General features: G+C 44.5%; 3 protein-coding genes across 10 annotated transcripts in view; 1 reads left to right on the top strand and 2 right to left on the bottom strand.

The window, feature by feature from the left end:
- The window catches only part of gpam (glycerol-3-phosphate acyltransferase, mitochondrial), a 42,094-nt gene extending 38,328 nt beyond the window's left edge, over positions 1-3,766 (bottom strand). For all 4 annotated transcript variants that reach the window (XR_007489192.2, XR_007489194.2, XR_007489193.2 and 1 more), the window contains exon 1: positions 3,447-3,766. The gene's annotated coding sequence lies outside the window, so the exon portion shown is untranslated. The remainder of the gene's footprint in view (positions 1-3,446) is intronic.
- A 292-nt stretch (positions 3,767-4,058) lies between these two features.
- Positions 4,059-5,840, top strand: LOC125991202 (large ribosomal subunit protein eL19). Of its 2 annotated transcripts, XM_049758922.1 has the most exons (7): positions 4,063-4,167; positions 4,342-4,437; positions 4,713-4,819; positions 4,896-5,018; positions 5,096-5,216; positions 5,297-5,407; positions 5,657-5,840. In XM_049758922.1, exons 3-7 carry the CDS (start codon positions 4,714-4,716, stop codon positions 5,778-5,780), a joined length of 585 nt encoding a protein of 194 aa, XP_049614879.1. In that variant the 5' UTR covers positions 4,063-4,167; positions 4,342-4,437; position 4,713; the 3' UTR covers positions 5,781-5,840. The 2 variants fall into 2 exon arrangements, with proteins under 2 accessions (XP_049614877.1, XP_049614879.1); XM_049758920.1 differs by lacking the exon at positions 4,342-4,437 and having other exon boundaries at positions 4,059-4,167.
- LOC125991194 (SH3 and cysteine-rich domain-containing protein 2) lies at positions 5,764-19,803 on the bottom strand. 4 transcript variants are annotated; one of them, XM_049758900.2, is made up of 13 exons: positions 17,585-19,803; positions 15,707-15,801; positions 13,863-14,226; positions 13,377-13,471; positions 11,793-11,877; positions 11,531-11,707; positions 11,386-11,441; positions 11,210-11,298; positions 10,814-10,865; positions 10,151-10,288; positions 8,184-8,265; positions 7,370-7,520; positions 5,764-7,281 (listed from the first exon to the last, which is right to left on the bottom strand). In XM_049758900.2, the coding sequence occupies exons 2-12, from the start codon at positions 15,794-15,796 to the stop codon at positions 7,372-7,374; spliced, it is 1,377 nt and encodes a 458-aa protein (XP_049614857.1). In that variant the 5' UTR covers positions 15,797-15,801; positions 17,585-19,803; the 3' UTR covers positions 5,764-7,281; positions 7,370-7,371. The 4 variants fall into 4 exon arrangements, with proteins under 4 accessions (XP_049614857.1, XP_049614856.1, XP_049614859.1 ...); XM_049758899.2 differs by lacking the exon at positions 17,585-19,803 and having other exon boundaries at positions 15,707-16,270; XM_049758902.2 differs by lacking the exons at positions 5,764-7,281; positions 8,184-8,265; positions 17,585-19,803 and having other exon boundaries at positions 7,371-7,520; positions 15,707-16,157.
- Positions 19,804-20,002: the final 199 nt, after the last annotated feature.

Here is a 20,002-nt window from a genome sequence, read left to right as displayed (position 1 = left end):
ACCACCGCTCATTTAGAGCTTGTCCGATATATGTGGAGAGCCCTCGCGGTGGAGGACCACGCTGACGACGACAACGCTGCTGGTCGGTTGTCGCGCCTGATCAACGCCCTCGCAGAGATCGCCAGACAAGGTGATATGGCGGCGGCCTGCCCTACTTCAACAACCGCTGAGGTCGTGAGTATCTCAGACGGAGACGACGACATGACTGCCTAGCTCGTAACGGGGGAGGGAGTGAGCAGAGAAAATTTATACCTGTTTTTCAATCCAAGGAGGGGGTGTCATGTAACATGGAGATAGAGATGGTCCAAATGGTAGAATATGGATTGTTCACAGGGATAAATTGACAGAGCTGATATTTCCAAATTTGTCCAAAAGATGGCGCCAGACCAAAACATGAGACCAAAAGAGAGGCCAGGATAAGCTAGACCAGTTAAAATAGAAAAGAGGAACACGGTGTCAGAGTGTAAGTCACGCATGGAGGCACAAATGAAATTTTTATTATGTGTTTTTTATTTTTGATTTTTTGCTTGGCTAAAAATGTACTCTGTAACCGCTTTAAGCAATATTATTTGTCAATTCGATCAAGGGACCCGTCACTGAGAATAGTGGCGTGACATAGATTGTTTGGAGAAGCACAAATGAAATGTTTATTATGTGATTTTAATTTTTTGATTTTTTTTGCTTGGCTAAAAATGTACTCTGTAACCGCTTTAAAGCAATATTATTTGTCAATTCGATCAATTCATGTAACAGAAAGTAGGTCAAAGGTGAAAACAAGTCATGTAACAGAAAGTAGGTCAAAGGTGAAAACAAGTCATGTAACAGAAAGTAGGTCAAAGGTGAAAAGGGAAAGTACAGGAGAAAAGAAAGGGGAGGGGGGGAGACGGAGAGGTCTATAAAAGGTCCTGCTGGAGTAGCCTCAGGGCTTTTTCCCCCCAAAAGAGCTCTGATACGTGAAGAGGCCCGGAGGAGTTTCAAGATTTTTTCCAAAGTCCCAAAGATTTTTGTGTGAGACGCAGGATCACTGGACTGAAATTAACTTGGATTTACTCCTAAAAATTGGACTGGACAACTTTAAACGAGAAATTGGTGAGGATGACCGTTTTTATGTATTTTAGCGAGAGGGGGGAATAGTCATCGGGCCGCCGGCTTCCTCGTGGCCAGCCTGTTTCTCTAATTTGGATTTTAGAAGCAAGATCGAACTGATCACTCGACTTTGCTTCCACCAAAAATAGCACGCAACTGGTATTTACCTCTTCCCTTTTTTATGAACTGTGTTTTGCAATCGAATTGTTCTGGGATTGAATGATTTTATTAACACGGGTATCAGTGAGTGAAATTGTTCAGTTTCTGGAGTAATTGAGATTTGTAATTCTATTTCATGTTTCTTTAATAAATGTGTTTTGTATATTATTTACTTCGTTGTGCGCGGATTTGTACTAAATATGCAACCGAAGGCTCAGGCCCGCTTCCCCTTTTAGACGGGCCGCGGAAAAAGGAACTCCGAACAAGTTAGAGACTTAAATAACTTCCGTAGTTATCTGAGCCACGAGTGAATTTCGATCTGTTCGAAAGTTGTTTCGTCTGAATAAAATTAAAGGAAGTGTTTAAATCAGATTATTGGTTTTGTGTAGAACGAAAAGTTGTTTGACTATTTGAAAGGCTCAGGCCCGCTTCCCCTTTTCGTCGGGCGCGGCTCAGTTCCCCTTTTTTGACGGGCCGTGTAAAAAGTAACTCTGAGCCAGTTAGAGAATTAAATAACTTTCGTAAATATTTAAAGGAGGAGTGGATTTCGTTAGAAGTGAATTGTTGGAAATTTACTTCTTCTAAATAAATTAACGACGACGGCTGAAATAAATCAGTGGAGTTGGAGGAGAATAAAAATATTTCAATTGTCCGTCGGGCGCGGCTCAGTTCCCCTTTTTTGACGGGCCGTGTAAAAAGTAACTCTGAGCAAGTTAGAGAATTAAATAACTTTCGTAAATATTTAACGGAAGAGTTGAGTTTGTTGAAAGTGAATTCGGTTGAGAATTTACTTCCTTTAAATAACATACCGACGATGATTAAAATAAATCAGTGAAGTTGGTGGAGGATAAAAACATTTTGATTGTCCGTCGGACGCGGCCCAGTTCCCCTTTTTGTCGGGCCGCGTCAAAAGTTAAATAGGACACGATCAAAAAATAGACTTGCCTTCCAAATTAATTATTGGGCAAATCTAAATACAGCACGACATTTTTATTCGGTTTAAGAGAGTCGCTATTCTTTTCAAAGCAATTAAGTGGGGTGAAGAACTCCGACAGTCAAGTGCTAGATCTACGTATACGAAGTTAGAATTAATCATATAGGGTGCATTAATTTTCTTCTTAAATGCTATTATTGTCACACTTTTATTAATTCGATTCTCTTTCGAATAAAAAAGTTGGTCGGCTCGCTGCATGAGCGACCAAGTGGAACGGACCCATATTAACATTTACTTCGGCGAAACTAGTGCTTGGGTGCGCTATACAAACGAATCCCTGAGGTCTTAACAAAGACATCTAAAAAATATCCGTAACGAATAAGAACTTCAAACATTAGCGGGGAGCCATCAATACGATGCGGTCACTTCGAAGTCCTGCCTCGAATTGAGTTACTCGGCACGCGCTTCGGGTGACTTGAGAGGGATTGGCGTCGTACAGAAATTAGATTGATTCCGGAGGAGTTAATTTAACTCGGGTGGTTAGATTACGGACGAATCTCCGAACCCGGCTAAAATAAACCCGTTACTGGGAAGCCTGGGGCACCTTAATCCGAGAGGTGCGTTTGACAAGTTCAAATAATTGATTTTCTTTTCATTTGAAACTTAAGATAATTGCCATCTGTGTTCCCTTTTCAAGACATCTCTAATTGGTTTGATTCAATCCTTCTCAAATTGAGGGGCACATATCATGTTGTGGAGACCTTGTAAATCATGAATGAAAACTCTACATGAACAATAATCTGGTTTGGACTCACACAAGGATGCTCGGGGAGGTAGACAAAAGACTGTTGAGATCCCCTTCAAGTAATTTCTTAAATAAGCAGGTCAAACTGTCTAGTGACAGATGGACATGCAAATAACGTGTCGCACAGACAACAATGGTGAGCTGGACGTCTGGCATCACACTGCATCACTACGTTAAGCGGAACCTGGATTGGCCACATGCTAACCGGGATACCCTTAAACTGGCTAAATTAGGAAGCATATCGGGGGCAACTGAGCCCTTACACTTCAATGTCACCGTGGAGGTAACGCGACTCAAAGCGACGTAGTACAAAAGTCGCTCGATTGCGGTCGCCAACGTCACTAACTGATGGAAGATGCTACGGATTGCTTGTTTCCATGACAATGACAGCACGAGCCGACCGATGGTTTGCTAGCAAGGCGGCGAAGGGGGGGGGGGGGGGGTCGTTAGGGGCTCGCTTACCTTCAATGTCGCATTACGTTGACTCGTATTTATCAAAAACTCAAATAATTTCTCAACACAAGTGTCCACTCGACAGAGCTCGGCCGCCGTCGGGAATGTGGTACCGTATGCCACGCTAAGCCGTTCTGACGTCTGCAGCCCCGGCACACAGAATGCGGTGCTTACAGCCTTTCGTCCATTGGAGCAAAACGCCTCAGGCTCCTCATTAATATTGATGACATTGTCTTATCTCGGATTCGCTGAGATCAAGTACAAAACCCAATCACGGGGAGGCACATTATGACTATACATGACGTAGTGCGTTCATTCATGCAGTGTCTCCCGTGTTCTTCGCGTTTATTTCTAATTCATGATCACTTCGAAACAAACGCGACTGCCACTGCTGGGCTAAATCAGGGACTACATGATTGGTTCAAATAAGCTGTCATCTTTCGCCCTCTAGGGATGGAAAAAAGAAGTGCATGCACGTGGAGCACACCACTCTTCGAGGGTGGGTGGTGAATTAAATGCTAAAACTTTAATACGTTACCTACAATACTCGCACTAGTTTGTTTATTTGTGAGCCATTGATATTCAAATTGCTATATATGGATTGCAAACAACGGGTTTATTTCGCCTTTTGTAGCTGTGGATGTGCTGGTGACCCTTGACGACGACTGAAATGGTTGCGACCACACTGTCCGGCTTCCCCTGTCTTCGTCAAGCTCGCCGTAGGCATGAGGTAAGTTTCCTTGCTGTTCCACAATCAGATGTATTTTATTTTCATAAATAAACGGTTCTCATAGGCTCCGGGTAATTTATTTCAAACACCAGTAGATACATTCCGTCAGGGTTGATGAGATTTAAAGCGTCATGGAAGAAAATTGCTAATTTAGGTCCGGTGCTAACTTTACAGACATGCCTGACGTCACAACACATAGGTAAACAAGTCGAGACGGTGTCAGGAACCATTGCAACTCGGGTTTGCGGTTTCATACCTCGAGGGACAAAGGTATTTCAAGTACAAGTCTGCTATAAATTTCATTCACTTAATGCAATGAATATGCTTTCACAGTTCAAAATGCAATCAAAGCAATATCTTTATTGCTAAATTAAATTAAAGCCAACGACATTGTTGGGAGTAACTGTCAAAACAAGCTTGCTGCTACTTTAAGTGAAAGATACAGTTTGGGTGGAAAATGTCCATGACAATTTGGGAAATGGTTCAAATTCAGTATAATGACTTGTCAGTCACATAATTGCATCTAGTCCAACTTGTTTCCCCAGTATGCTCAGGCTTCAGAAGCGCTTGGCGTCCAGCGTCATGGGCAGTGGCAAGAAGAAAGTTTGGCTGGACCCAAACGAGACCAATGAGATTGCCAATGCCAACTCACGTGAGTTGTTTTACCGGCTACAGGTTATCGCTTATTTGTGCCAGCTTAATTGTTTCAATGCAACTCTACATGACAGGCCAGCAGATCCGCAAGCTGGTGAAGGATGGCCTGATTATCAGAAAGCCTGTGACAGTGCATTCCCGTGCCCGCTGCCGCAAGAACACGCTGGCGCGCCGCAAAGGCCGTCACATGGGCTACGGTTGGTCATGCAAAATCAACTGATACAATAAAATGGCTTTTGAACAAAACTGTAAACTCACTTTCTTGGCTTTGCAGGTAAGAGGAAGGGTACTGCCAACGCCCGTATGCCCGAGAAGCTGATGTGGATGCGGCGCATGCGCATCTTGCGCCGTCTCCTCCGCCGCTACAGGGAGTCCAAAAAGATTGACAGGCACATGTAAGTGAGAAGTGTTATCTTCGATTTTTCTCTATTCCCAATTCATTGCATTTAACTGAAAGTTGCACCTCCCTGTCCAGGTACCACAGTCTGTACCTGAAGACCAAGGGTAACGTGTTCAAAAACAAGCGCATCCTGATGGAGCACATTCACAAACTGAAGGCAGACAAGGCTCGCAAGAAGCTCCTGGCGTAAGTTATTTCAATTTGATTAAACCCTCATGAGGGTTTATCAAGGATATATCACACACAACAATGAATGAAATCAAAATAAGACTTCACTGTTGTTGTAATTTCCACTTTTGTCCACTGGGTGGCGCCAAGGTTGCTGGATTCGAGTGTTGCTACACTTCCCGGCTTTTTTGCCTCACAACTGAAATGATAATACTGACTTGAAATGTCTATCAGTATAAATATTAACACTTGTGTCCTCTGGCGCAGCCACCAGGCCGAGGCTCGCCGCACAAAGACAAAGGAGGCTCGCAGGCGCAGAGAAGAACGTCTCCAGGCCAAGAGGGAGGAGTTCATCAAGAACTTGGCCAAGGAGGATGAAGCAGGCAAATAGCGACTGCATCTCTGCTTTTGTTATTAATAAATTGGGTTAATGTTACCACATGCTGGTCAATGCGCAGTGTGGAGGTTAGATTTTTAAATACTGTTGTTTCTGCCAACTTCTTCATTAGGTACACAGGTAAGCGAGAATTTTAACAAACCATTTCACGCCAGTGGTATAAACGGTGGTGAATGAGTTCAAATCTGCCTGCGTGGTTTAATCTATGATTCACATTTTATTAGCGTTATCAGTATTGCACTATGGAGTCGCCATATAAAAGCAATCCCGCTGTGTGTAAAAATAAAGAGACATCTCAGGTAAAGTAGATGAGACCGCATTGGGGGGGGGACTAGGCGGAGGCCATTTTGTGACTCGCCTCATCTTGGTTCTTCATTGCGGGGAGGCGCCGCAGTTTTCTGGAGCGTGAGACTTAATGGGATTAGACGACGGCAAGGAATATGAGCCGCTCTTCGCGATTACGCTCAGCCCTCAACGCACTCAGAGTCACATTTTCCACATACAACAATAACAACGGAGCTAACATAAATACACGTCACTCTGAGCTGCTTCGCTGTTACTATTTTTACTTCACTTCAGAGGACGGTGGACCTTCCATACTGGAGGTTGACAGAGGTTTGCTAATACGACAGGGGGGCAATTTATTTTTGTACGCCTTGTATTTGTACATCTGCTCAATTTTCATGTTAATTTTTAGCGGTAAAATAGTTTTTTTGAATCTAAACAAAATAGAGGTCTGCCTACACTATGCTTTCTTCAACATTTGGCACACATAATATTAATAAACAGATATAGTTGGAGGCGGAGTTTTAAGCGGGGAAGCAAAAAACAGCTGGAGGCAGCAAACAAAAACGTTTCATTAAATAATAAACGAGTCAGCAAACACTAAACCCATTAAAATGCTAAACAAGTTAAGCCGCAGCGTGATTCGTTTTTTTCACTTTTGTAAGCTGGAGAAGTTTAATTAACAGCGGGGGGACAAATGTGATATGAATTCAATTGTTATGGACTTTTTTTTTTTCTTGTTCACTATATATGCATGTTGCCTAAGTGTCTAAACATTAAGCAACAAAACACTAATTTCCATTTGAAGTGCCAACGCCGATAATTGAGTGCCGCCAAGAGAGGGAAAGATGAAAAGATGTGACGAAAAAGAAGGAGGCCGAACGTGCTTTGGAGCAGAGTCATTTGAATTTTGTTGTTCATGTTGACCCCGCCCACATCCTACGGCATGGGATTTAAATCCTTTGCCATCTGGTATCTCTGATTTGGACCCGTTTAATTTAAAGCTCTATCAGTGCAGAATCCCTGCATCTCAAAAATCTTTACAAAATTATACAGTAATGACGTCATTACATTAAATCCAAGCGTTTTTGCTTCAATTCAATAGACATGGTGCTGCACCTTTTGTTGTGCACGTTTTGGCCTCTTGGGAGCAGTATTGGGCAGACCTTGAGCCAATCTTGCCACCTCAGTTTGGGCAGTAATAGTCGTTCTTGACAGAGGAAAAAGAATGGATGCATTTAACGTTTATCCCAAATAGTTCAAAGTAAAAATCGGGCCGAACGATAATATATCCGCACCTTTACTTGTGTACTTTTGCCACTTCTGATGCTCCATGGCCATGTAGGGAGTGGAGGGGCGACGACATCAAAAAAGCGAGACGGAAGCAGGTGTGGAGGTGGGCCAGCGGACGGTTGACTTCCCACAATGTGCCACATGGGCTTAATCCATCTGGAAACAAACAAAAAACATCTGTGAGAATCGCTGAGTCAGCCACATGGAACCGCCTGCAGCAGCATTCACCCCGACTTTAAGGACACGTTCGAGTACGGTAAAATTTGCAGTTTGCCGTCCTTGAATTCACTATTTGTGAGGGCCTTTTGTGACTGTACCTTCAAATGATCATTTCATGTTGGGAACCAAGGTGGGGGGGGGACTATTATTGGGTATCGTTTTCGTCTTTTTTATTTTATTTTCTGCCAAAGTTGCTCACCTCTCAAGTCGCACATGTCATCAAGAGTTATTTTTGGTGCACAACTTCCCCCCGCATTTTGCAAGGTGGACGTTTCGTTTCCCCCGAGCTGCCAAAGATTCAAGTGTGAACGCACAAGGAGACGTCGACCTAACATTTCAAGCACGCCCCAACAAGAGGAGAGACGTTTTGGTTTGTACTTGTAATTAGAAAAATATCTTTGAAAAAATGACAACGGACCAACTTGATGTCCTGCCACACGTGCGTCTTTCCAAAATCATATTATATCCAGTTTGATAACAAAATTGGGTCATGATTTGAAAAATGGCGGCACGGTGCGCGCCGGCAGTGCCAGTGTTGTCCATGGCCTGCCAGCAGCTTTTCCGCTGCCAATGAATTTTATTGGGCGTTAATGTGATTACTTGCGCTCATTACGAGCAGGCGAGTCGGGGCTCCTCCGGATGGAGGCGAGGGGAACGTAAGCGTGATGGATCCTCCCAAGATCTGCAAACAAACAAAAGGGACTAACAAGGATAGAAAGACGCAAAACGTTTTGTGTGGGTTGATTTGACGGCTTCCTGTCATTAAGCCCACCCACCGACTTGCTAACGACACCATCAGATGGCGCTCAATCACACAGCTTAGCAATTTTCATTGATGGATGTCAAACATTCTTCCTCGTCGAGGCTGGCTAATTAATTGACTTTTCTGTTGGTCACGTTAATGCTCTTTTGGCACTGCTAACATTTTATACCCGAGGTCAGCAACCTCTTGGAAACCGATGGCTACTTCTTGGGTACTGATTAATTAATGTAAAAAAAAAAAAAAAAAAAAAAATGCTTAAATTATTTTTAGCTGAATCATCTCTCCTCTGATGTTTCATAAATGTTTTTCAAAATTTAGCATCTCAGCCAAGCGGTAGGCTAATTCTTAATTGCAACACAGGCTTGTCCAACAAATGACGGCGCACACAAAGAAATGAAGGAATCCATCGCATTTTATTGGGCGACGGCAAAATACGCGATATGGCCTGTCAAAAAAGGATCCTGAGCCCAAGTGTGTATTTTTGTATGCGTGTGCAGACAAAACAGAGCCAGTAACTCGATGGGCTGTGCATAGTGTTGCTTCAGAATGCTGCAATGGGTCCAACAGAAAATGTCTTTTTGACTGTGAATACCTTCCAGATTCATAATGGACAAAAGTGGTTAAGATGAAACAAAAGTGCCAATGAAAACAAAAACGGTAAGTGGTGCTCTGTTATAATTGTGGTATCAATGCTTGTATTAGTCGCAGAGTAGCATGAAGGTTTTATTTACACTTATTGCTTTTACATCTTTTTTTTTTTTAAAACGCTGGCATTCCGAGACACACTATGTGACGGCACATACAGGATGAGTACAGCAGATAAGGCAAATTGGAAGTGTTGAATTTACAGACTAGCAGAAGTGCAATGGTGTAGAGACATTTACACGTATCCCTTTTAGCAGACGCTAACATAAATAAGATTTAGCTCACAGCTCATGACTAGCGTGAAAACAATTAGAGAAGTTGAGTTGACGGAAAAGCGCCTCAATGTTTCTCTTGTTGATAGTGATGATGTCATCTATGACTATTGTTATTATTGTGTACATAATGAATACGAGACTGAACACACGTAACAAAGCCTTTCGTAGGCTTCCCGTGGTCCTATCGCATTTTCTGAGTTAGCGGTGAGGTAGCCTGTCTTCCCATTCGTACTCCTTGACGCTACATTTCCCACATTGCGCTACATGGTGAGTAGCTGGAAAGAAAAAAACTAGCAAAGCTGTTGTTCCCTACCCCGTCAGCGAGGGCATTTGGAGGTGGGAAAAACATTCCCGAGGACTCTTCCGTCAATTTATTACGATCACAATTATCAGTACTATTATTAGCCGACGTCATATTTCGAGCAAAATGTCCGCCGGCACCAAGCCTCGCTTCTTGCCGCTGCTCAAGCGCAGGAAACCGTCCGTCTCCTCGATCTTGCCTACGCAGATCTGCGGTGGGAGAATGCGGGGCGAGGGATGGTGTGATCAAGCCAGGATTTCGGAAGGATGAATTATGGGCAAGAAATAAATAGTCGGACAATAAAATGGCCAAAGGATGGGAGTCCAATTGAGGGGAAAGGAATGGGAAATGCACAAGCGATGGAATAACGAGGATGAGGGGGGTGGCGTTACGGACGATGGATTGGGAGCGAGGGAAAAGAGACATTGGGAAAAATGTAAGTTCTTCCAAAATGTGACTACAAGTGCGCTGCGTCACAATGCAAATATGTATTCTGTCACTTCAGCACTTTTACGCATTCATTTACATACATTGCTTTTAATGTATTCGCTAATTCTGTCTACGTGTGTGCATGAGAGCTCACCTGGGCCTCTTTCACCGTCATCTGGCCTTTGTCTCGGTTGCCGTGGAAACCAGCCATGACCTTCCACACTCGCTCGCCGGGGCGCACCCGTTGCACAAAATTGGCAGGGAAATATCCCACCTTGCCGCGGCTTTTTCCCTGATCGTAAAAACACACACACACTTGTAAAGGCCAAATTACCAGACAGGATACTTGTGATAATCTTTTGGTGAAGCAGCATGTGGCTCATTTTTCTATGCTTGCATAGGCACGTGTTATTTCAATCATTATTTACTTGGGATTGCTGATTATTTACGCCTATTTGAATATGAGCTGAAGCAAAAACAACTGGTTCCTATAATTAACAACGTGAGAACAAACGACACAACGGCGTTTGCGGCACGCTAATCCCACACCGCGGCCAACACAAAGAGTTAAACGCGCAATAATTAGCGAATCCAACAAATATGGTCAACACTACAAAACACGGACGACATCCTCTCCTCCCCACGCTAACACCTACGTTCCTTGACTTTCGAAGACAAGCGGGCGGCTCTCAAGTCTGGCTGCCTCGTTGGACTGGAGGAGGCTTGACTGATTGCACAAGTGCCAGGATGGCATTTGGCTCACGAAAGGTAACAGCGGCCAAGAGAACAAAGATGACGACGACGCTTCCAAACTCACCTTCCACCAGTCCTCATTGGCGTCATCTGTCACTTTGACGCGATCGCCGGGCCTGGAGGATACACACGAGAAGCGGCTAGCATTAGCTGCAATCGTATATTAGGGCTGAATAAGAGCGTCATAAATTCAAGACATTAATTCAAATTCATGAGTCAGGCTGATTTCTCATTATAATTTTTTTAGTTCTCCTCTACGGTGGAATGTGTCACTTATATCACAAGATGATTTGTGGTGCACAGATTACAGGTGGGCGCCATAGCTCTTTTCACTCTTCCTGTCATAACAGGTTTAGGAGGAGGGAAACGAGCCATAGTTCATACTACCACTAACGGAAGCATAAATAACAACATAAATACATATACTGCACTAATAACAATAATTGTATAACTGACTGACTGTAATTCCAAGTCGTTGCTCTCCTGAGGCAGGAACTTGTAGAGAGCCACGTAGGTGTGCATGGAGTGCACCTCCACACGCTTGGGAGTCTGAAGGCAATCACATGGAGAAGAGGAAGAGAAAAAGAGGATAAGGAAGAAGAGCAAAAAAATCGAGGAGGATGTGCAAAGACTCACCTTTAGGCTGACTTGCTCTTCGGAATCTGCCTTCTCGCTTTCAGGAGGCGTGAGCACTGGATGGACACAAAGAGGAAGAAGAAATGCAGAGTGTGTTGGATAGCCAAACAACTGTGGACACCACATTGGATGGACACAAACTTACTTCCTGGAATGGGCTCCTCTTCTGCGATTGGCTGATTCTCCAGCTTGTCTGGGAGTTTCTCAACCTCGTGACGGGGCGACTCGGAGATGCTGCCGAAGCTGCAGCGACTCATCTGAGCCAGCGATGTGCCGTAGCGTAGCGCTTCATACACGGGGTCCACCGTGGCGGGGTCCACCTCTGCGATGGGACAAAGCGTGCCACAGGTTGGACATCCGATAGCTGATGAACAACAGCGGCCGCGCAAACGCACTCCCTCACTCACCCTGCACCTCAGGAGTCTCCCTGACGACGCCCAGCGACTCGTTGGTTAGAAGAGGCGAGCTGAAGTTTCGCTTAAAAGCTCCCGTCTGGAGAGAGACGGCGTGTGAGAGGTGACAGGTTAGGCAAAGCGCAGGCTTAGGTGAGGGTGAGAAGAAGCAGCAAATGGTGCACACACATTATCAAGCGGCTTGATGACTAAAAATGACCGTCCACTGACAGACTGCGGAAGATCAAGCGAGAGCGGGATCAGCAGGAGCTTTATTTAGCACGAGGAATACAACACTTGTCGGGATAAATTACAAAGGCAGCTTTTCTCACCTTGATGCTGTCGTCTAATAATAGTCGCGTATGACAGTGAAACATTAACATTTTTTGCCCGAGACAACTTGAATGGAAATGTGCGGTAATGTCTTTAGTGTGTCCCTGCAGGTCATTATTTGAGGCGAGGCTGTGCTCATCAGGTCTCTTTAATGAAACTGTTTTTCTGTACGTTCAAGTAACGCTGATGCCACGGCAGCAAGAATACGGAGCGGCTTCAATTAAAAACAATCACGGGCACGCTCCGCTATTGAACGTCAGCATGCACTTGGGTGCTGTCAGCGTTTATGTCCTGGTCTATTTTAAACCTTCAAAGATGGCCACTCGCACAAAATGGTCACCTTCGCAAAAAACAGCTGCACAACTGGGAGACAGCAGTGCTTTCTTACTAGTAAACCTACTTCTGCCTAAAATATACCCAAACATTTGAAATGTTGTAGGAAAGAACATGTGTGAAATAAAGAGTCAAAAAAATCCTCTGCACGGAATGAATATTTCAGGCTGAAGTCGCTCAACATCATGACTACCTAAGCACATTTGCGGGTGTGCTTGCTCAGCGTGCGACTCCCCGGCAAGTTCTGCGGATGTGCGGCTGCTTTCCGAAATGTCCAATCCCCGCTTTGATGAGTGTGCGGCCATCCAAAAGGACAGCCGCGATGGCGGCTCGCTTCCGTGCCCTCAAAGGCGCCGAATTTCACACTGAATTAAGCCGGGCCAGCTGGTTGGGGGGGCAGATATTGATTTCGAGGCAGAGGAGGGGAGGGAAAGGGGACATCTAGATGGCAACGGAGCGAGAGGAAGCGTGACAAAAACCGCTCAGTGTCGTAGGAGACGTGAACCATTTTCTAGTTTATTCCGTACCTTTTGTAACCTTTCGCACGTGGGTCAGTGTCTTAATAGTCTCCGGGCCATTTTAGATTTGCGCTGACATGATCCTCTCTGTACAGGACGGGGGGGTTGAGGCTAAGCCCATTAGAGAGACTCAAAGACCAACCATCGCAGCGTTCAGATGCCGCTGTAGCCTCGCGTGAGTCACCGCGTACTCTGCCGCGATTAACCGTGCGAAAATATGCGCCCACTGTGAAGCGGATTACTCGTACTGCAATGGAAGAGCAACTCAATCAGGAGAACACGTCTGTGCGATTATTGGCGGGCTCAACGTTTTCCCCTCGCGGCTGCAACAACACAAAACGCTAATGCAAGTAAGCAAGGGTGACATTAAGCCATTGCCAAGTACGTTGACGCTAGTTCGTGTCCGCTTCCCTACCTTGCCATTGCAGGGCTGCTGGGACAGCTCCGACGAACACCACAGGTGAGCGGCGAGCTTGCAGGCTTTGCAGCGCAGACCTTGCTTGGAGTTACCTGCGGCGACATCCACATTCATTGCATTAAGAGAAAATCACAGAGGTAGACTGAAAGCATACAGATGATGGCCCTGGAGTGGATTGGCTTAGTGGTGCTTTTCAAGACACACGGTAAGATTTGTGCACTGACAACAAAGCACAAATCAACTTTGTTTCGGTCTAGAAACAATTTCCTAAGAGGTTATTTGGCCTTTAAAACCAGCACTTGAAGTGCTCAGCGTATCGACGGGTATCTTTGTTTTTGAATTTTCTCATTCATGTAAAATGTAATGGATCTAACATTCCTGTCAACAAAGCCTTGGCTGAAGGGATTTTACAGGACAGGCCCGACTAGTTTACTACCTAAATGGGGATCAGAGAAAATTAAAACTGGGTGTACACGGTTTTACCTTGGATCAAATGTTTGCATTGCTCGCAGCTGGCCGGCCTGCGGAAGACGTGCTCGTGGAAACAGTGAGTCTTGAGATGTGCCGTGGGTGGGGTCGAAGACTTGGGCTCAACTTTGCCGCTCAGGGACAACGCGGGACTGACGGATAGCGAGCGCGACAACAGCGACGAGGTGGGGCTGACGGACGGTGAAAGAACAGGCGGGCGTTCGCAGGCCAGGGGCAACTCGGGCAAGGCGGGTGGCGTTGGGGCGATGATGAGCGTGCAGGGGGGCCGTGAGTCGCTGGGGCTACGCTGGAAGAAGTTGTCCACGCTTTTGCTGCGCATCACAGACTTGAAGGACAGCGAGCGCTTCAGACGCTGCAACTGGAAGGAACGCAAACACATCAAGTAGGCAACATGCTGCCTAAATAGTCGCAGCGGACATCAAAACAGGAAGTACATGAGCATGAATCATGCATGAGTGCCTTTGAAGAAAGAACAACACAAGGACAGCACGGAGGGGATTTAGCGCTATGACGCCATTTGTCCTAAAAGTCCCATTTTCAAAGAACGTCCTTTTGCAGTCAGGCTTTTTTTCTCCCCTTCCATCTCCATCACCCTTGCCCCACCTCCTCCTCCCGACTTCCTGACTTCACAAATTTGCCACGCCTTGCGAGCGGACGCCAATCGATAAGCCTTTTAAAAATTCCCGTTTGATTGGTTTCATTGAGCGGATCCGCCTTGGCGTGAATCCGCCAGTCCTTTCATCATGAGCTCAATAAAAGCGAGCTGATGAGGTGAACACTTGTTTAGCGCTGTCGGTGAAGCAGCATGCGGCTCATTTAGCTAATGTTGTTGTTGCACTAAACAAGAACGAGAACTTTGGGTTTTGTGGTGCTTAAAACGTCCAATTGATCTAAGCAGGTAGCTGCTCTTGTGCTCCTTCCTCTGGGAGCGAAGATACCAATTAGCGTGAGCGATGAAGAGCTGCCTCGGTTGACCCACTTTTTTTGGGGGGGGGCGTTCAAAAATATTTTCTCCCCCATGTATTTCAATCAGCGTCAATTCAACAGTTTTGCTGGGGGTTATGTGCAGGCTATTGAGAAAGAGGGCTGAAAAATCTCCATTACATCCTTTTTTTTGCCTCCCTTTCCCGCACACACCCTCTACTTAATCATTAATTTATCCCAGCATTCTTCACAACAGCCTATTTATAGAACCCTTGGGCAAAGACTAGTCTCTATGCTCATTTTTTATTTCCCTCACACAGACTGAAGAACAGAGAAAGCTCTTGTCGCAAAAGACTGCCAGAACAAAAAAACAAGTGGGGTGCTATATTCAGAGGGGGCAGTATTACTACAGTAGGTCACTTTCTAGTATTCTGTCACTAACTAAAGTCGTAGGCACTCAGCAATCAGACTGATTTTGATAGAATATTATACATTAATGTCACTTGGCCATACATAGTACATATATGATGAATAAAGCAAAATAAATTAAAGCACCTGCTACAACATTTTCAACATCATTTACCTTTGCAAGACAGTGCAAATGTGCATTTACTTATCTGTGAGATTCATTTTGCCAGTGTGGGCTGGCTGATGCAAGCTATTTTTTGCTTTGTTTGTGGCTTTTAAATGTTCAGCACAGACACTCAGCAATCAGCGTGACGTGTGCCTGTGCAAGCGTGAGGTCAGGTAAGAATTAATGCAGCTCAAGTGTTACGCAAGATTGTAGTTTGTCTCGCTAACAGACTAAAACTTTGCATAAATAGCAAATTGCATAATAGACTTCAAATGACTGTGGTTAAATTAAATCTTGGGTGCCCAAAATGAACATGGCATCGGTGGAGGTGTGGTCATACCTTAGACTCTGGCTGGCTGGGCGCAGTGGACGGTGGTCTCTGGAGGTCCCGCCGCTGTGGCTCATTCTCCTTCTCGCTGATTTCCGTCATGACAACTGAAAAGAAAGTCTGTGTTTCTTAGTCGCGAGGAAGAGAAAAGCGGCGAAAATAGGAGGAGAGCGGCGATGTGGACATGGCGGCAGGAGGTCGTCCAAGTTCGGCGTCTTCATTGGGACGATGCATCCCGTCTAGAGAGTGTCCCGGTTGTTGACTTAAACGGAACGACTAGGCGTCAATTCAATGCATTTAAAGTCTATTCGGGAGCTGGTATCTTGCAGATGCCGGCTGGCTTCTCGCTCATCCACTTGGCAGCTCCACTATTCGACTGTACAGTACGATTCCACACGCGCTCAATGGTAAGTTTGTTTTCCCTGTGACGTTGCGCTTACCGCAGTCCCGATTGGCCCAAAATGGCCGATAAGGAGGAGGTAAACCGGGATTGGATGGGCCCGAGGTTGTGGGCGGTACTTTGCTATTTGCCCAATGACGCTAAGCAAGACACGCCCCAGTCATCATACTGTACTGTACTTACCATTTTCACATTTTCAAGTATTATACCAAAGTGATGCCTTGATTTGAGTTTAATGACCTCACAGATTGCTCTTACATGTTAATTTCGTCCTGGTAAGGGAAAACGGCCCAGATCTCAAATTTGCCCCTACAGAAATGAATTTAAATGCTAATCTGGTCAAACGCCAATGACATTGCGTACATTATTTAACGTTGGACTTTGTTACTAAAATCAAGTTTTTGTTTGGGGAAAATTGTCCTGGAATTTTGCTCAATGGCCTTTTAACTGGACATTGCGTGGTAAAGCACGTGCAATAAAATCTAAATTATGTATGCTGCTGATATGATAAAGATTCATTCCAACACTTTGATTGGACATTGCCTTAAATGGGTCAAAACTACAAATTCCTGATTGGCAAAAAATCTCTTTTATGATGTAAGACGTAGGCCTCGTAAGCTCCATTATTCATCACTTAGAAGAGTTTTTTAGCAGCCATGGCCTACATTTTTTTCCTGTGCAGAGGACAATGTTATTTCTTGTTTAAGAGTGATCATATCTGCATACAGGCCAATCATTTACTCTTAATGAAGCCACAATTAATGAAATCAACAAAAGCCATGTGGTACTTAGATTTGTGGTTATCCAACCTCTTTACAAGTACCACCTAAAAATGCACATACAAGTTAAAAAAATCCAAATCAATTTGAAAAGGCAAAAGTGTTGTACAGTTTAATACAACTGAACTGCACTCGAGTAGAAATTTCATCGCATAAGACTGCATTTTTTTCTTTGCTTCAGGCTGGCAAGACCAGAGAAGTACTCCCCCCCCCCCCCCCCCCTTTTTTCTCTTTGAATTTCTCTGACATTTGACAAATTGCTTCCAGTCCACACGGCCGCTCTAACGAGGCGCTTGTTGCGGCGTGCGTTTCTGCTCAAAGGCAGAAGGAAACAAATGCTCAAGTTTGTGCCTAAGAAGGAGACAATTAGGCCAAACTTTTCAGAATCCAAAGAGACTACTTGTCATTCCAGTGGAAACAAGATGAAGCTGCAGCAGCAGATGCTGCTGCTGAAGGCTTTAAATGAAGATGAGTGACGGATCAGCCCATTGGGAGGTCACTGGAGATACAGCTGGAATTCAATTATTTTAATGTGTCACATATTGCATTGATTTTGCTCTTACAATGCACCATTCATTTATTTACTTCTTTGCAATCAAATGTCAGTCATATGGAACACAGCGTAGTTGTGGAATTCTTCTATATAATAAACTAGCTGTGTGTAGGCTATATAAATTCAAATGTTGCATAATATGCTTAAAACGGAGTCACCTTTTGATGCATCGCTGATACAATGCCGTCCTCTAGTGTACTTGAGTGGCAGTGCTCAAAAGTAGGGCGAAAGGTTTTCTCACCAGCGCTCCAATTTTACGTTTACTCCCTAGGGGACTTTGCCGATGCTGTAAACAAAAACAAAGAGAGGAAGTTAGAACATTTATGCAACTTCAAATCTTTATTGAACATGCTCTCACGGACAAGAAAATTTGATCACATTACCCCAATATTAGCCAACTTACATTGGCTCCCGGTCCATTTAAGATGTGACTTCAAGGTTCTTCTACTAACCTATAAATCACTGCATGGCTTAGCGCCTTCATATCTCGTCGACCTAGTCGTTCCTTATGTTCCGTCTCGTAACCTTCGTTCGCAAAACGCTAGTCTTTTAGTTACACCGAGGGCCAAGAAAATGTCTGCAGGTTCTAGAGCAGGGGTGGGCAAACTTTTTGACTTGCGGGCCGAATTGGGTTCTAAATTTTGACTGGGGGGTCGAACCAGGAGCAGATGGATGTAGTGTTTGTGTGAAGTAATATAAACGACCTGTAAAGGTCATTGCATAAAAGATTTGGGCCTTTAGTAGGTAGTAAAGCATGGATATTCAAAACAAGTTTTTTGAAAACAAATGCATTTATTAACAGCATTAAAAAAAAAAAAAAACATCCCTAAAAAACTGCTATCAGTGATTCTCATAAAATATGACACCAGATGTATGTTTATCTTATGAGATCACATCAAAACGGCAAACATTCTAACCAAATATATCATCTTGAAGAATCGGTGAAAGCATACATCCAAATAAAGTAATCAAAACGGCAACACGGTGAGGGGTATCTGAAAATCAGAGCAGAGTTTTAACTCACAAACACCTGGTAACAGAGGTGAGGAAACGGGAAACACTTCCTTAAAGTAAGCCTTAAGAACTTTACAGGTTAAGATTAGTCACAAACAGGTGGTGCATCAATGTCCTTGAGCATCCTGCATTGTTTGAAAATGAGAATGGTCGCTAGTTTCAATCCCTGCTATTTGTACAGCTCATATTCAAAATGCATTTTTTTACAACAAACTTGAAAGCCTCCCCTTCATTTTCAGTGGGAACAGTGTTGTTGGTCTCCCTTTTTTTTTGCTAGTGTGTCATAGTCTGGAGTAAAATTTGTTGTGGCAATTCTTAGGAGAGATCCGAGGTGTTGGTCCGTTTACCTAGATCTGTGACGGGTTGATGTTGATGTTCATGTGGCTGAACGTCACGTCGTGTACGTCGAGCCAAATTGGCCACTCTTTTTAAACACTCGGCACTCAGTGTCCACCTTGCTTTTCCTTGGGCGACTCATTTTAATGGAAGGATTCCAGGGGAAGGTTTGTGGGTGGCTGTAGCGTAAAACTGTATCCGAAAGCTCGGCGCGCAAATTACAAGAATGCTGTCGTCACAACCCACGCTCTAAATTCGGCACTGATACAAATAGAGCTCGAGTGCGCCATTTCCGTACTACTGAGTACGTACACGCACTTGTGAGTGTGCACCGAGCTTTCTGACACGGCTTCCGGTAGTAAATGCGCAGGCGAGTGGTTCCCTATCTACTGGGGAAACGCAGTCATTGCAGGCAAAATTACCGAAAAAAAAAAAAAGTTTAATAATACAATTTATTTAGGGTTGGCGGGCCGGATTAAACGGTCCCGTGGGCCGGATGTGGCCCGCGGGCCGTAGTTTGCCCATACCTGTTCTAGAGCATTCTCTATTCGGGCTCCAGAGCTTTGGAATGCCCTACCAATGGATATTAGAACTACTACCTCAGTAGAAACATTTAAGACACGTTTAAAGACACATTTCTATGAGATGGCCTTTAACTAACTTGTAATGGCCGATTAGGCCGGAGTTTGTTTTGTTCTCTCTGGCCACCCCCTCCCTGGCTGGGGAGGGGGTTAGGTGGCGCAAAAGCTGATAGCGGCTAGCTGGAATCTCGGGGACCAATTCAAGATGAGGAAACTGCAGCTCAACCTCCTTGAAGACACCGCCAGGACAATCGAGGGCACCTCCGACATGCATTTTTTCATTGATTTTCATATTATGTATTACTTGTGCCCTCTCTGCATCCATTACAACCTGGTGATCCTGAAAGGGGGATCCTTCCATCTGTGGTCCCTTCTCAAGGTTTCTCATTTTCCCCTGGCAGTTTTTTTTTTTAGTTTTTCCTTGCCCTTTTGGGAGCTTAAGATCAGGGGATGCTTTGAGAGTAATTGTCAATTTTTGTCTAATGTGAAGCCCTTTGAGACTGTGATTTAGGGCTATACAAATAAACTTGACTTGACTAGAAAGAAGGGATTTCTCCAAAATCCGTTATTGTTAAAATCTAGTCAGCTTTAACACCAAAAGGTAGAGCAAGAATAATGTTCATTTCTCAGAAAATCACATTAGTC

Source organism: Syngnathus scovelli, chromosome 21, assembly GCF_024217435.2.
Source record: "Syngnathus scovelli strain Florida chromosome 21, RoL_Ssco_1.2, whole genome shotgun sequence".
Taxonomy (NCBI): Eukaryota; Metazoa; Chordata; class Actinopteri; order Syngnathiformes; family Syngnathidae; genus Syngnathus; species Syngnathus scovelli.
Note: the sequence above shows the minus strand (reverse complement) of the source record. Positions and strands in the feature narration are given on the sequence as shown.